Below are 16,158 nucleotides of genomic sequence, written 5' to 3'. Positions count from 1 at the left end.
TCATCATTTGGACCTCTGTGGTACTGGTCTTTGACACATCTGTAATAAATTATTATGATTAAGTTACATGTGTCTGTTACATTTCTCTTATAGACTGTATACTTTATACACTCTTTTTTGGTTGATTTGTTCTTTATAAAAATAAATAGAAAAACCAATAGGTCCAGGCCGGATCTGGGCCGACACTGCTTGCTGTCTGTGCTATATAAGGCTCAGGTGTGGCTCAGATTTGGGGATTCTGGTTTACTTAAGGCTGAGAATTGGCACCAATAATAAAACCTGTTTTGACTGAGATCAGGGCCAGCTAAGGGTGATTAACTGGCTGAGATTCGGGACGGTTATGGACCATGTGTGGCCCGAGTCTGTAATCCAGTTCTGGGCCACTTCCAGGCCGTCATTCTTTGCAGTACTTGGGACGAGGGAAAAGTCATTGTGTGGCCTGGGTCTGGGCCAGAAGACATTTGATATGTGGGATAGAACACACTATGACATAAAATGTATTAAACCTTTTTTGTGACAAAACAGGTTGTTTCATATACATACATTTGAGCTGCTATGGTAAAACTGGTAGGCCTATTAATTTTTGGAATATATATATATATATATATATATATATATATATATATATATATTATTATTATTATTGTTACAAATAGGCTTAAGATATCATTATGGTAGGCCTCCTTTTGTAAAACGATGGTAACCTTTACTATAAATAGCATGATCTCCATGCGTTTGTGCTTCTTAACTATTCGTACACACATATCACATGGTATTTGGCATTTAATAAATCGAGTCTATCAGTTTTTAATCTGGGGGAAGAGCGGAGACTATTAAGTAGGGTGAAAATATAAAAGGACAACATAAAACTTCGCAACGCGTCCATTCAGCTGCATACTGTGTAGCAGTCCTGAGAGCAAGAACGCGTAGCGTTCTACACACTGTAGCGGTGAAGATGCCATGATGCGGAAGTCTATGTATAATCAAGAGGAAGCGGACTAAATGCCAGTGATCAACAACTCGATAATGTCAGTCTATTGTTTGACATGGCATGTTTAATCGTCTTATATAACGACGCGTGAATTAGACTTACCACTTGGTAGCGGCTCGCTGCCTGGTCCATTTTCATGTACGGACGTCCAGACCAGCCAGCGGCGAATAAAACCAGAAAATCGTTGATTAATTCAAATTAAAGGCAGCTCTCGGTCTTACTTGAGATCATATGGCACGGATTAGATTTACACAATAGCCATGATTTAAAGTGAACGTTCATACAGACACAGTCACGTCCTACAGCAAGAAACAAAGCGAGTGGGAGGAGACATCCATGAAGCAACGGTGACGTAGCACCGTGCACATCAAACTATCTTTTTAATAATATAGCAATAGAGACCGACACATTTGAATTTGAAAAATGATTGTAAGTGCTATATAAGAAGCGGTTGTCAGTTATACCAACAACTGTAATTTTCATGCAAAAACTAATATAATATTCGTTGGTAGGCTATATATATGTGTGTGTGTGTGTGTGTGTGTGTGTGTGTGTGTGTGTGTGTGTGTGTGTGCGCGCAAACAAAATTGTTAAAACTAGCTGGTTGATAATAATATAAACTAAATAAAATACCCAAACACTCCAGACATCGTAGTCATCAATGAACCTTCTAAGAACATTCTGTTTCTGGAAGTGGGCTGCTGTTTTGATCTTTACATGGACTTGTGTTTTTCTGAGAAATGTTAAAGTGTCAGTCATTAACAAATGCTTTGGCAGTGTGTGGTTACAGGATCAAACTGATTATTCTTATTTTTGGTAGCTTGGGACATGTGCACAGAGTATGTGTGAAAGGCTTGCAGACTGCTGGACTGAGTAAAAAGACATCTAAGCAAACAGCCAGATATTGTTCTGTGTCAGCAATCATAGGCAGTCTGCATGTTTGGAGAAGATGATGTCACCTTTATCCATAGCCTACTTATTAATGTGGTTGCGACTATTTGCATTGTCTGTATTGTCAGGTGAAACATAATAGGCTCTTTGTGAATATTTGGATGCTGTGTTGTTTTAATCAATATTTGTCATTCCAAATACAATAATCAACTGTGTGTGTGTGTGTGAGAGAGAGAGAGAGAGAGAGAGAGAGAGAGAGAGAGATTTAATCAGTTTAATGAAAAAATTAAATAGCAAAGTTAAGCATTGTTGTAGAGGTTGACAAGTTTTTTTTATTTTATTTTTTTTATGTAATTCGAGCTTTGTGTTTTTGTAGAAACAAGAAATGTACAAACATTTACATGTTTTCCCCTTGATGACTTGTCCTGTATTGTAAATGCCCTTGTCTTCAACTTAAGGTGACCTGAATGTTATGTAAACATAGTCCTTTATTAAGCAGAGCATATTGATGACACCATTAATTCATTTAACAATTTCTGCCCCATGTGTTTACATCTTATTTGTGAAATTATAAATGGAAGGTCAAAGTGCCAATGCGGTCCTTTAGTGTCAGCAGCTGCCAGATCACAGTTCTGAACTCAAGCATGCATACCTCCATCTACTGGACAAATCGGTCATTTTGAAAGATGAAATGCAATATAATAATAATTATAATTATTATTATTATTATTATTATTATATTTTTTTAAGTTCAAACAAAACCATCTGAAAGGCAGAGAAATATCAGCTTCTATTCAAAATTATTTAGGAAAAGCAGGACAAAAACATAAAGACTATAAGTAAACAAACATATACAAATAAATAATTAGTAGGTATTAAAATATGTAACTAATATATATTTATAAAATACATTTTATATTTATTTATTGAAAATAGTATTTATTTAGTTATCTTTAATTACTTTAAATTGGTTTGAATTTGAGTTGGGATCAGTGACGGGTTCAGCGCAAGCAGGGGCCATGGCACACTTTTCAAATTCAAGCTACTTTCATCTCATTTCATTCAGTCAGTTATTTTTTCTCCATCTCATGTATCACTGCAATCTCTAGAAGTAGGCTAACTATTTCAACTCAAATAAGTGTTTCATAAAGTTTCATTTATTTGACAAATAATTTTGTATTGTAGTGTGATAACATAAGCAACACTTGGATAGTTAATTTCTCCCTATCTGGACACTAAATATTTTGTTACCTGTATCTTTTTTATTATTACTATTATTATTATTATTATTAATATTATTAAATGTTTGTAGCTCTGATGAATTATGAATATATGAAGCTCCTTCTCTGTGTTCTCTGTTAAAAAAAATTTAACATCTTGCTAAATGTCACATATTTTCAAGATCAGCCAAATACAAAGTGGACTATCATTAATTTAACCTTCACCTCATCATGTCTAATGGCAGTACGTTTAGACAGTATTCAGTGATGCAGTAGTAGTTTGACACAAGTTATTACAATAATGTGTTGTGTGACGACAAGTATCATCATAAAAAGATTTAAAAGCAGCTTAGCTAATGGCCCATATAGAGTTGTTGATGCAATTTATTTTACAGGCACTAGAGGGCCACATTTGACAGGGCCATAAATGTAACTGTTTGTTGCCATCTCTTTGGACAACCATTTCAACTAGTCTGTATCCAGTAAGACATTTAATGGAAAATAAATTTTTAACACACATTTTTGAATATATATATACCATTTTTATACCATATATACAATTTATTTATTTCACAAGTATGACATTGGAAAATTAAAAAAAGACAGGCAGACTTCCAGAAAGAAAGAAAGAAAGAAAGAATACTTTAAAGTGCATAGAGGGGCAGTTTAGTTCCCTATCAAGTTTGGTCTCTCGACACGGTGTAGCTTATGCTTCGGGGGGTCATCCCCCTCCTCCCAAATACTGAAGCATGATTGCATAGGCAGTCTTGTCACACTGCAGCGGCATCTTTGGCTCATGATGATGGACATGAGGGAGTCAGAGAACGCGCGGCTGTTGGATGCACCCTTATCTCCGATCGGCCTTTTTGGTGAGACAGTAGGCTCATTTTCTGATAAATTTCTGGAGGCCCAGAAACAGTCTCAGGCGATGAACCACCATCGCCGTGCTACAGATCTTTTTCTTTGCAGTGTTCAAAATGGCGCAACAACCAGCACCTAATTTTTCCACGAAAAGAGCGAGGGTGGATCTTGAGCCAGCCATGAGACCAAAGGTGAGTCAGTTCCGATACATGAAGAAGAAGGGGCCCAATCCCTTGAGTGTTGTGTCAGAACCATTCCTGACGGGGGTTGTCTGAAAGGCAACTGACTGCCTGGAGAGATGGACGACAAGCCGCTTTGCAAGAGTTTGTCTTGGTGCATTTCACCTGCCAGTCCCCTCGTATGATGTAAGAGGTGTAGAAAGAGCGTCTCTCAAGAGCAAATACAGTCTTCGGTCAGTGCTCTCACCTCGTTCAAACGGTGATTGTGAAATGCTTTCAGAGACTCTTAGTGTGTATGACAGCAGTAACTGTGGTATGTCAGTTCAGACTTCTGCATATGAGACCACTTCTGCTATGGATGAAAACTCAGGTGCCAGGCAAAGCATGGAAGAACAAGTCAGTGGCATGTCTTGGTAACCCTCAGATTCATGCAGACACTAGCCCTCTGGTTCAGCAGGAAGATGTTTAAGAGGGAGTCCTGATGGGCAGTGTGGTCAGCAGAAAAATTCTCACTATATAGAAGTGTCATTGCAGACTGGGGAGCCCTTTTCAACAGAAGACCAGTGTGCATAAGCAAAGTGACATACTCCATAAACTGCCTAGAGCTGAAAGCAGCATTTTTAGCTTTGCAGTGCTTTCTTCCACTGTTAAAGGATCGGCATGTTCGGCACGTGGTGTCCTTTATTAACCATCAGGGTGGTTTTCGCTCACTCCAGAGACTGGTGGAGTGTTTCCTCTTTTGCCTCTGGAGATTCCATCCTTCACATGTCAATGTAGACCAGGAGAACTAGATGAGCCCAAGAGACAGATCCCCAATGAAGACCTTGTCTCCTAGATGGCCATCTGGAAAATACCACAGGAACCAATTGAGCCCTGTGCACAATGTGACTTTGTTGCAGCCTGGAATTGAACAGCTGGTTTTGTCTGCCCAGATGAGAACTGGCCCCTCGACTGAGCCTGTTCTTTCCCAAGTTTTTTTCTCCATTCTGTCACAAAATGATTTTTGGTTCCTTGCCGCTGTCGCCTCTGGCTTGCTTAGTTGGGGACACTTCATTTTCAGTGATATCGTCGACTTGATTGCTCAGATACTATTTAAACTGAACTGAGCTGGATGATGACATCACTTAATTCAATGATGAACTGCCTTTAACTTAAAAAAAGTGGCTTTACTATTGTCATTTTACATAGTTTACACACTATTTTACTAATTAAAGTTGTACAGTTGCTTTGACACAATCTGTATTGGTAAAAGCGCTATATAAATATGGGTGACCAGACTTGACACCACTCGTTCTGTCTTTGCAGTGATGTATCTACAGCCTGGTATTGATTGTTGTCTATTCTGGCTACGCCCCCAGTTGATCAGGGTGGTTTTGACTAGGTCCAGTCCAGTGTACCCAGGGCATGCCTATAATGACATGTTATAGTTAGCAACTCTCTACATGTGTTAGAGAGGTTGTTGACCGTGGTAAGTATGCTGTTTTACTTATGTATCAAGTGGTATATATGTACAGTATATGTACAGCTCCAGCAGTGCTGCGGCCTTGAGTGCCTTATGGAGTAGTCAAAAGGCTCTGCTCTTTTCCCCCAAGTGTAAACTGCGCAGTGTCGAGATACCGAACTTTATAGGGAAAGTCTCCGGTAAGGAACACAACCTCGCATGCCATGATATGCTAGTCTTGTGACTAAAAAAGTTTGTTTATGAGCAAAGGAACCAAAGTTTCCTTACTTAAGCAAGGAAAAACAGTCTCTTGTTGGTTTATATCAAAATCCTCCTACATTTTTCTTTGCAAATCCTCGGTTTGTACTTCATGACTGGTGTTTTGTTTTGTGCATGAATTCACAACAGGAGGTCTTTATTCCCCCAGTGGGAATTTGTAAGTAAATGTAATTAACATAAAAATAAATTCACAAGAGCAAGTATATTGTTTGAACATGTTTTTTTACATTAAAGGCAAAATAACGGAAATACTAAGAGCAGAAGTATAGATCTGGAACTTCTTTTAAGTCTGTCTAAATATAATTTAGTAACTGCAATGTCTTCTGGTCCATATCCTTTCCTGAGGAAGGTGCCCTAGACACTGATTAATGTAACATAAAAATCCTATACATATTTATATATTTTGATATTGTATTGTGGAGTGACATTTATATAAACTTTTCTATACTCCTCTGATTATATAATGGTAAATATAAAAATATCATTGCAGCAACAGTGATTTGGCAATAATAAGCCTAATACTTACAATACAAATATAAGGTTATACAGATCATAACACAGTCTCAGAGGTAAAAAGTGGATTCTCCTTCACCTGAAATGTTTGTCTATTCATTCTGAAATGAGAGGCCAATAATTAGGAACCACAGTTCAGTGTTGCCAACTAATTTCCATATAATTTACATGTATTTTAAATTCCAGACTGCATTTTGTGTTTTAAGGTTATAACTTAATTGATAACATCCTGGCAGAAAATGACTAGTACCTTTTCAGTTTTTCCACAGCAGTCGTCCACGGTGCCAATTTTTCGAAATTCAGATGTATACAACATCTAAAAGCTGAATAATTAATATTTTCATTGGTGTATGATTTGTTAGGATAGGACAATATTTGACCGAGATACAACTATATGGAAATAGTTCAATATCAGACTGTCAGGATTAGTGATGGAGCTCAAGCATCTCTCTTTAATTTGACTGATGTTACTTATTTACAAAGATTACGTTTATTTTCTTCTTTTTTCCTTTTTTAGCCAATTTTAAACAGGACAAGGAAATCCTTGAGGAAAGCTGAAGAAAGCTGTTCTCTGCATTTCCAAGAGACAAGAATATACTTCCAAAGACTAATTTTGTGTATACTAGTCACAACCACTGATTTATAATAAATATAGATCAGTGGTTACAACCCAGAATGATCCTGGTCATATTCTCTCTGGGATTTGACTTTCAGGAGCATGTTTTACCTTTGTAAGGATAATTTTTTATAACAATATAATTTAATATAATTACCTTATTAAATGTTTCTTTTGTTTTTGTCAGATATTTGGAGGTGGATGCTGCACACTGCTGATGGTCGAGGAGATTCCCCCTTCTATGTAAAGCTCTTTGAGTGCCCAGAAAAGTGCTATATTCATGTAATTATTAATCTTAATATAACCAGTTTCTTCAGTCAATCACAATAATATAGACTGCATTTAAAATGATTTGTACAAGCTGTTCAATGCTGACCTTGAACTGAATGTGTCTTTACACAAAAACTACACAAATAGCCTAGAAATGAAAAACACAGGACCCCGTAGTGAGTCCAGTTGCAATATCATGACAAAATCATTGTTTATTATTGCACTTGATGTTGTAATAATGATTATTAATTTTGATTAATAATTTTTGTGGGGAGTATCTCATATTCGGGTCTGTGATAAACATAACTATAAACTATACTTTGACATTCTGTTGTACAATCATGCATATGTCACAGTTATACTACATTAACATTAGAATTGTAAACCGAGAAAAATCTACGAAATCAACAAGTGAGAGCTTTCACAATTTATAACGAAAATTATTAATTTTCCAAATCTAAATAAATAACTGAAGGCAGAGTTATTTTTAACAGCACGTAGACCACAAACCTCTGAAATCGGATCACACATGAACGTTATAAGGTTTTTTATTCAGAAAAACCGCAGCTCCCCCGTTCACATCCACTTATTTTTAAGATAGTCTTGCCCGCACCAACATGGCGGATGCGTTGACGTATCGCAGCTGCTCTAGCTGTTCATTGGTTTACTCTTTTCATGTAATTTAGATTAAAATATGAGCCTTTTTATCTTTTGAGTCACTTTACAAAAGTTGCTTAAAGATGCCAAAAAAAAAAACGTTTAAAAATTGTCTAATTTGTTGCTAGGTACCTTTTGAAAAACAAGTTGCTAGGGTAGTCTAAAAAGTTGCTAAATCTAGCAACAAAATTTCTAAATTGGTAACACTGCCACAAATCCCTTCACACTTCTACAGTTCAGTACAGTACAGTGCTGTCGTGCAGTCATGTTAGCTATTACCTTCCAAATGACTTATGAACAAATAAATAAATAAAATAAAAATGGGGGACATTAAAAATATATTATTATTATTATGATTCTAATTCTTAAAAAAAAATTAACTATACCAGATTCCCAGGGTCCCATCTGTCGCTGCGTCTCCAGAACACGATTCCCTAAAATCCAGATCAGCCTACACAGCATCGTTTGGTTTTAAATCCGCTCGCTCAACCCTGTAGCCTACTAGACATGTATTCAATCCCTGCACTCGATTGGGATGCTCTCTTTTATTCTGGACGGCAGGGGGAAGTGACTGTAACGCCGAGCATATTTTGCAGTATTAAACACGTATTTATATCGATTGCATCAGACTCCGATAAATTATTTAAAAAGAAGACAAAGAATGGCCTTGTCAGCTGTCATAGTTGCGACTCTTGCGTCATCAGAACACGGTGTTCAACGCGCCACCGTTTCCGTTTACAAAACGTTCGGCAACGTTTTGTCTGGTTTCCATGTTATCTGGTGACTTCCTGCTCTTAAATCCAGCAGTGAAACGATCCGCAGCAGATTCGTCATTTCCTCAATCAAGTGAAACATGTCCATCACCATTAAATTTTCTCTACGTGATGTTGGTATCATGTGTAAAAGTAAAAATACTTGATTTCATTACTTGTAACGGCAGAAGTAAGCTTAATATTATTATTATTAATAATAATAATAATAATAATAAAGGTCTTAAAAGCCTGGTCGTTTCGTGATTCGAACTCGTCCAGAAGAAGTGCAGTTATTTGCTTTTGTTGCAGAAAATCTAATAGAGCTAACTTACGTGAGATTTGTTTGAAATGGGTTGTCCATGATTTACAAAGCATTAACAAAGTTATTTATTTATTTTTTGAAGAACAGCAGGCAGTTCAACTGCTCAGGACAAACAAGAGGCTCATGAACCACTATCACAAAATATAAAAACAGTTGTGTGTCATCCAGGAATTGGCACACAGTATTAAGACTCAAGGGTATGTACACTTTTGAATGGGATCATATTTTATAAACTCATTTATTATTTTGTCTTGTGGGGTGTATGTAAACATCTGTTTTGTGAAATAGCTTATTCAGGACAGTGCATTTTTTTTATTAGTAATTTAACGTTGTAAGGTTGATTCGTTAAAAGTGAAAAAAAAAATTGAACACAGTAGCTTAATAAAATTAATATATAATTACAATATATATTTTTTCTGATTTTTGTTTTGTGAAATGCTGTTATTTTGTATGGTCTTTCGTTATATTATAGTCTAATTATATTGGCCTATGAGCAATGGGAGTTTTGAAGGAGTGTCACGTTGCTCCTCCTCTGTGTTGCTGTTGGTATAAAGTCAAACTCCTGTCATTGCAGCGGCAAGATTGTCTCACTCATACCCCATTGCAGGTACGCAGTGAGAGTTCAAGTGATCTTCAAACTATTTTCCCGCCAGAAAACCCAATTGTAAAGAAAAATGGTGAGTAGACCCTTATTTTTATTTTATTTTTACTACTACTACTGTGACAGGTTCTTCGCCCAAGTAAACAAATTGGGCTATAATGTAGGTTACATATTAGGTAACGTTAGCTTACCACTGAGCTAACACCATGGCCGCTCCTCAAACGCAGGTCGCATTTGAAAGCTCCATGCGTCATAAAGATCTTATTTTACAATATTAAGTTATAAATTCGACCATTATTCTTAGTAAAGCATAAATTGTAGAGTGCTCATGACTCGCGAATGTAATACTCGGTTAACTGAAATAAACCAGACTTGATGACGCATGCAGCCTGTTAATGCGACATCCACAGGGTTGCCATGTTTCACAACAAAACCCGCCCAATTTCTATTCAAAACTAGCCCTTTCGCTTTTTAGATGGTCTCCGTTAATAATCGCGTTCCAGGGGGTAAACGTCGTATTTTTTTTTTTATTTTTTTTTGAATTTTATTTGTAGGATTTTTTTTTTTTGGTGGCTAAGATTAGCGCCACAGGAGCAAGCTGTCGCGTTAATGGGGTCTCTTCAACCCGCTGACATGAAAAACAACCCGCGAAAACCGTGTTGAAGTATTCCCGTTAAGCGGGAAAATGCGGACTTGGCAACACGGATGCAGCTTGAGAAACGCCCAGTGTTTTAACCGGATGCGACAGTTGAGGTGTCGCAACAGCTTTAGCAATCGCTAGCAATAGCTAAAGTCTAACTTTACATTGGACGTGACCGCGTGTTTTGTTTCAGAACGTCATTAAAAAGAACGATGCAACGGTTTACTGTCGGTTATTTGTCGTGTTTTATACGGTCTATGGTCGTGCCGCACCCACAGTTTATGGTCGCACCGCGCTGCATCCAGTCTAGACCGCATCCATGATTATGTAATGGGTTCGATAGTATTTTGCCTCGCGTCTGGTGTAGACACGTGTGGTGTAAGAATGTATGCAAATGTCTGATGTACTTCATTTTGATTCTAGTCAATTTAATATAAAAAACGAGCATGGAAGTTTAATGCTCTTTAATGACTCTATCAAATACATGAGTGTAAAATAATAGTAACTACGGTTAAATGTTTATACAACATGCAAAACCACTCCTTGTGGAAATACCAGGAGCTTTATGCCTTTAGCAGCGTGGTTATGGGTGTGTGCTTTTTGTTGAATGTTGATGCGTCATTCTGCCTCAGCATGTCTTTGTGTCCCATGATCCATAAAAAGGCATAACCTGTTCATGCTGGTTGAAATATTTAAAATGTTACTGCATAAGAAAGTTGAGAAACAATTAATTTGAGCAATAATTGTTTTTCTTATTATTGTAATATGATGTCATTCAGGAAACTGGGTACTATAAAATGGTCCTAGTCAATTTATGAATCTTCTAAAATCTCAAGATTTGATTAAATGTGTGAAATATTGTGTGCCAAGGATCGTTCAAAACAAATCTACATTGTGAAATGCAGTGCCTACAGGCCCTCAGTATACAACTAAAACAGTGTTTTAGACAAACATTTAATTGGTGACGTATTAAAGATTAATGATCTAAAAACCTTTTTATTTTGCAATTTTAATGTTTGAAACGTGCATCGGCTAATCTACTACTAATATCCAATTAAAAGCATTTTTTTTTTTTTTACTTCTTTACAAATCATGATGTCAGTTGCCACCCAGTAAAGTAAACAGTTGTTAAAGGGGTCATATGATGTTTTTATTATTATTAACTTTTCCTTTTCTCTTTGAAGTGTTTCAAGCTTTTGTTGCATAATGAAGATCTGTAAAGTTGCAAAGACTAAAGTCTCAAATCCAGCACACAGGGTCACACAGTGGAGTCAGCTGTCTTAACCATATGTGGCTTCTGCAAACACATAGAGCTTCATCACCGTGTCTTTCACACCACTCTGTTCCCCTTTCGGGCTTGAACTGATGATAAAACGAAGGACATTATTAACTGTCGTAAACACTTTATTTTGAAAGATTAAGCCCACAATTATTGTGAATACACGCCTCTTAACAACTCATAAAGAACTTCTTGCCTGACTGCCATGCCCAAACTAGGCGGACTGCCTGTGTATTGTTCCATCCCCCTTCCCAATGACTCACCAATATGTAGAAAGGACAGAGGGGTAAAAATTGGGTTCACCCCCAGGGGAATAAATACAGGTCAAGTCATGCATGCAGAGAAGAATCAAAGTCTGGATATCTCTTCTAATGCTGATGTAGGCCACCTCTCTGGAGCATAGCCAGATTTAGGGGTTGAATCATTACAGAGCACTTTAGTCAACCATGTGGATCATATTTTTGCATTGGTGTCTTCAATGCTTTGATTGCATAATGGCAATACCTAATACATCTTTGCATTTGGCTGACACTTATCCAGTCATTTTGCATTTTATCAGTCCTGGGAATCAAACCCATGAGTAGAACTACAGAATGGCTATCTTGACATTCCGCATATTGAAAATGTAAAGAAATATTTGATTGTGGGACTTTAAACTGACCAATCGCTATATTCCGTTATCAAATCTTATCAATGATAACCATTGATTCATATCACTACTCTTTTAGTTTATAACATAATGAAATTGTATATTTTGTTATAAAATATATATATATTTGTTTAATCCATTTGTTTATAAATTGATATACATTCAGGGTCCTGATCAGGAATTTTTTTTTTTTTTTAAGCTTATTGAGTGTATATTATCCAGGTCTAACATGGTGTTCCTGTGTTTTTTGGACCTTTTTAGCACAGAAATATCATGTTTTATATGGTATTTTACCATGTTTTAGGAGACAGTAATTGTATCATTCATGTTTTGGTGATTAATTAGTGAGTGTATTTGGTTTGTTATTAAACTTTCATGCAAATTTCTGGGGTCTTTGAATTTCTTAGGCTGCACTTATTTGATTAAAAAAAGGTAACTTTTGTTAAATGTTATTACAATATAAAATAACTTTTGTCTTTTGAATATATTTCAAGATGTCATTTTATTCCTGTGACAAACAGGTGAATTTTCAGCATCCTTTACTCCAGTCTCTAGTGTCACATGACCCTTCAGAGATCATTCTAATTTAATGCTCAATAACAAATATTTTTTATTAATGTTGAAAACAAACAAACCTTTTAGGACCCAAGCTGTAAATTCCACTCTAGGGTGTAGCTCTCAGTATTCCGATATAAACCTGTTGGGGCTGTTGTCGACACCTCATGCTTTTTCATTTCTTCAGACTTGCAAGGGAGTGTGTGTGTGTGTGTGTGTGTGTGTGTGTGTGTGTGAGGAGCAAGTAAAATAGTGTTTGTGTAAGTGGTGTGTGTGTGTGGGTTTTTTTTTTTTTTTTGTGTGTGTAAAAGAGCCAATACTTGGCCATGACTGAGGGTTAGTAGGTCTGTCTGCCGAATGTGGCAATTGTCACATAATAATGGTTGAGTCTTTCAGGAAACTCCCTTTGCAAACAAACACTTGTTTAACATGACATAATATAAATTAAAAGCTGGCTTTATTTGAAAATGTTTCAAGAACATTTTAAAAGTAATATTCCGTAATGTCTGCAAAATGATCAGATGGAATGTTCCACTAACATTTGCATTACAAAGAAGAAAGAGGGGAATTATCTTTTTAATTTATTTTTTTTTTTTTTTTTACATTTTACAAAAAAAGGAATGTTTTAAACATGCAAAGAATATACTGAAATAAATTCATACAATTTAAAGAAATGTTAGCAGAACATTCTTGGAACATTTTTATTTTAGCTGGGTAGTTATGTTTAGGGGTAACATACATAAATTATTAATGTTATGCATGCAATTCCATGCAACATTCCGTTGGTAACCATCTGTTTCCTCTCCCCAGCGTGAGTGTATCTCTGTCCACATTGGCCAGGCTGGTGTCCAGATGGGTAACACCTGCTGGGAGCTGTACTGTCTGGAACACGGTATCCAGCCCGACGGCCAGATGCCCAGCAACAAACCAGTGGGTGGCCATGATGACTCCTTCACCACCTTCTTCAGCGACACTGGATCTGGCAAATATGTACCACGTGCTATCTTTGTAGACCTTGAGCCAACGGTCATTGGTAAATATCAAGTTCTTTAATTTAAGGCCATGTTTTTGTCATTTTAACATGTAATCGGTAAAATCATTGCAACCGTATGCCGCATGTTGAATTTATAATAGATAGCACACCATTATAATGCTTTCAGGACCTCTAGAACCATTATTACTGAATGCAACTTATTTTAAATTGTTTACATAATCATTTATTAGTGGTGTGTTGTGTTTTTTTTTTTTTTTTTTTTTTTTCTGAGAAATAAATGTGACTTTCTAGGGATCTGTACTTAATATTTTTAATGATATACACACAATTTTCAGTAATTTAACTGAAAAATAAGATGTGATTTTTTGTATGTACATTTTTCTGCTTTAATGAATTACTGAATTATTTGAATTGGTTTTAGTCAACCGCAACAGCGCTGGTCAGGATTTGGTTTTATGGGGTTCTGTGGTGTTATTCTTTCAGATGAAGTCCGCACAGGAACTTATCGTCAGCTGTTTCATCCTGAGCAGATGATCTCCGGCAAAGAGGATGCGGCGAATAACTATGCCCGTGGACATTACACCATTGGCAAGGAGATCATTGACTCCGTGATGGATCGCATACGGAAACTGGTAATGTCAATAATTAGTTTTGCATTTATTTAAAAACCCTCAATATAACCGAAACTAAGATGCACATTTTGTCCATTCTTGCGCACAGTCTGACCAATGCACAGGGCTACAAGGTTTCCTGGTCTTTCACAGTTTTGGTGGCGGAACAGGCTCAGGTTTCACCTCCCTTCTGATGGAGCGTCTCTCTGTTGACTTCGGAAAGAAGTCCAAGCTAGAGTTTGCTATTTATCCAGCTCCCCAGGTGTCCACAGCTGTAGTGGAGCCATACAACTCCATCCTGACCACCCATACCACCCTGGAGCACTCCGACTGTGCTTTCATGGTGGACAATGAGGCCATCTACGATATCTGCAGGAGGAACCTGGATATTGAGCGCCCATCATACACCAACCTCAACCGGCTCATCAGCCAGATCGTTTCCTCAATCACTGCTTCTCTACGCTTTGATGGTGCTTTGAACGTCGACCTAACAGAGTTCCAGACCAACTTGGTGCCCTACCCTCGTATCCACTTCCCCCTGGCCACATACGCTCCAGTCATTTCCACTGAAAAAGCCTACCATGAGCAGCTCTCTGTGGCCGAGATCACCAACTCCTGTTTCGAGCCCAGCAACCAGATGGTGAAGTGTGATCCACGGCATGGAAAATACATGGCCTGCTGTTTGCTGTACAGAGGAGACGTGGTTCCAAAAGATGTCAACGTCGCCATTGCGGCCATCAAGACCAAAAGAAGCATCCAGTTTGTGGACTGGTGTCCCACTGGCTTCAAGGTGGGAATCAACTATCAGCCCCCAACTGTGGTTCCTGGAGGAGACTTGGCCAAAGTGCAAAGAGCCGTGTGCATGCTAAGCAACACCACAGCCATTGCTGAGGCCTGGGCCCGTCTGGATCACAAATTTGACCTGATGTATGCTAAGAGAGCCTTTGTGCACTGGTATGTGGGTGAAGGCATGGAAGAGGGAGAGTTCTCTGAGGCTAGAGAAGACATGGCAGCTCTGGAGAAGGATTACGAAGAAGTGGGCCTTGATTCACAAGAGGATGAGGAGGAAGGGGAAGAGTACTAAAAGGGGGAAAAGTGTTTTCTTTTTTTCTGTCAAATAAAAAGCAAAATAAAATATAGCTTTTAATTATGTTGTTGTTGATGTGGTTCTTTTGATAACTTGGTGACATTGTCAAGTGTATGCAATTCGTTGTTTTTACTCTCCCCAATACGGAAAAGACTTAAAAATATTTTCTTGATAACATTTTATAATAACTTTAAGAAATCAATTAAAAACATGTATTTATTATCTTCTATAATGTTGACTAAATTTATTAGTTTCAGTTAATGTCATCTTTTAATATATGAGAACATTTTAGAATATTAAATTTTAATTTTTGAATATTAAACTTCATAATTGTAATGGAGAAAATAACATTAACAATAGTCTAACATTTAACAACAGTATTCATAGTTATGTAATATAAAATTCATTTTATGCAATTATTAACAATTATATTATTTTTATAAATTATAATTATCAGTTTAAAAAGGGGAAATCAATACTGAACTGTAAATCATGAAGGAAAAAATCCATGAGAGCATTAATATGAAAAAAAAAAAACATTAAAGTTAATTTAGCATTCGGCCACAATAAATCAGAAATGTTTTTACACCTAGACTCGTTTGCAATTTTCTTATATATATAAAATATTAAAAGATTTTAACAAGTGGATGCAAATATTAACAAAAATGTAATTTAATAACCCAAATTTTGATTGGGTATTTAACTAATTCACGCAATCTTTTTCGATTTAATTATAAATAATGAACCTAT

The 16,158-nt window shown here is 36.8% G+C and overlaps 2 protein-coding genes across 3 annotated transcripts in view; one reads left to right on the top strand and one right to left on the bottom strand.

Moving 5' to 3' along the window:
* Positions 1-8,608, bottom strand: part of LOC127994147 (NEDD4 family-interacting protein 2) — a 31,648-nt gene extending 23,040 nt beyond the window's left edge. Inside the window, exon 1 of one of the 2 annotated variants that reach the window (XM_052591791.1) lies at positions 8,305-8,608. Coding sequence is in view for 1 of the 2 variants with exons in the window: in XM_052591782.1 (XP_052447742.1) it covers positions 1,094-1,129 (36 nt within the window). In the remaining variant the exon portion in view is untranslated. Of the gene's footprint in view, positions 1-1,093; positions 1,333-8,304 lie in introns of those variants that run through there. The other variant, XM_052591782.1, reaches the window with a different exon arrangement.
* Positions 8,609-9,560: 952 nt separating this feature from the next.
* LOC127993992 (tubulin alpha chain) lies at positions 9,561-15,471 on the top strand. The gene is made up of 4 exons (XM_052591768.1): positions 9,561-9,669; positions 13,527-13,749; positions 14,194-14,342; positions 14,431-15,471. The coding sequence occupies exons 1-4, from the start codon at positions 9,667-9,669 to the stop codon at positions 15,403-15,405; spliced, it is 1,350 nt and encodes a 449-aa protein (XP_052447728.1). The 5' UTR covers positions 9,561-9,666; the 3' UTR covers positions 15,406-15,471.
* The last annotated feature ends 687 nt before the right edge of the window (positions 15,472-16,158 follow it).

Source organism: Carassius gibelio, chromosome A1 (assembly GCF_023724105.1).
Source record: "Carassius gibelio isolate Cgi1373 ecotype wild population from Czech Republic chromosome A1, carGib1.2-hapl.c, whole genome shotgun sequence".
NCBI lineage: Eukaryota > Metazoa > Chordata > Actinopteri > Cypriniformes > Cyprinidae > Carassius > Carassius gibelio.
Note: the sequence above shows the minus strand (reverse complement) of the source record. Positions and strands in the feature narration are given on the sequence as shown.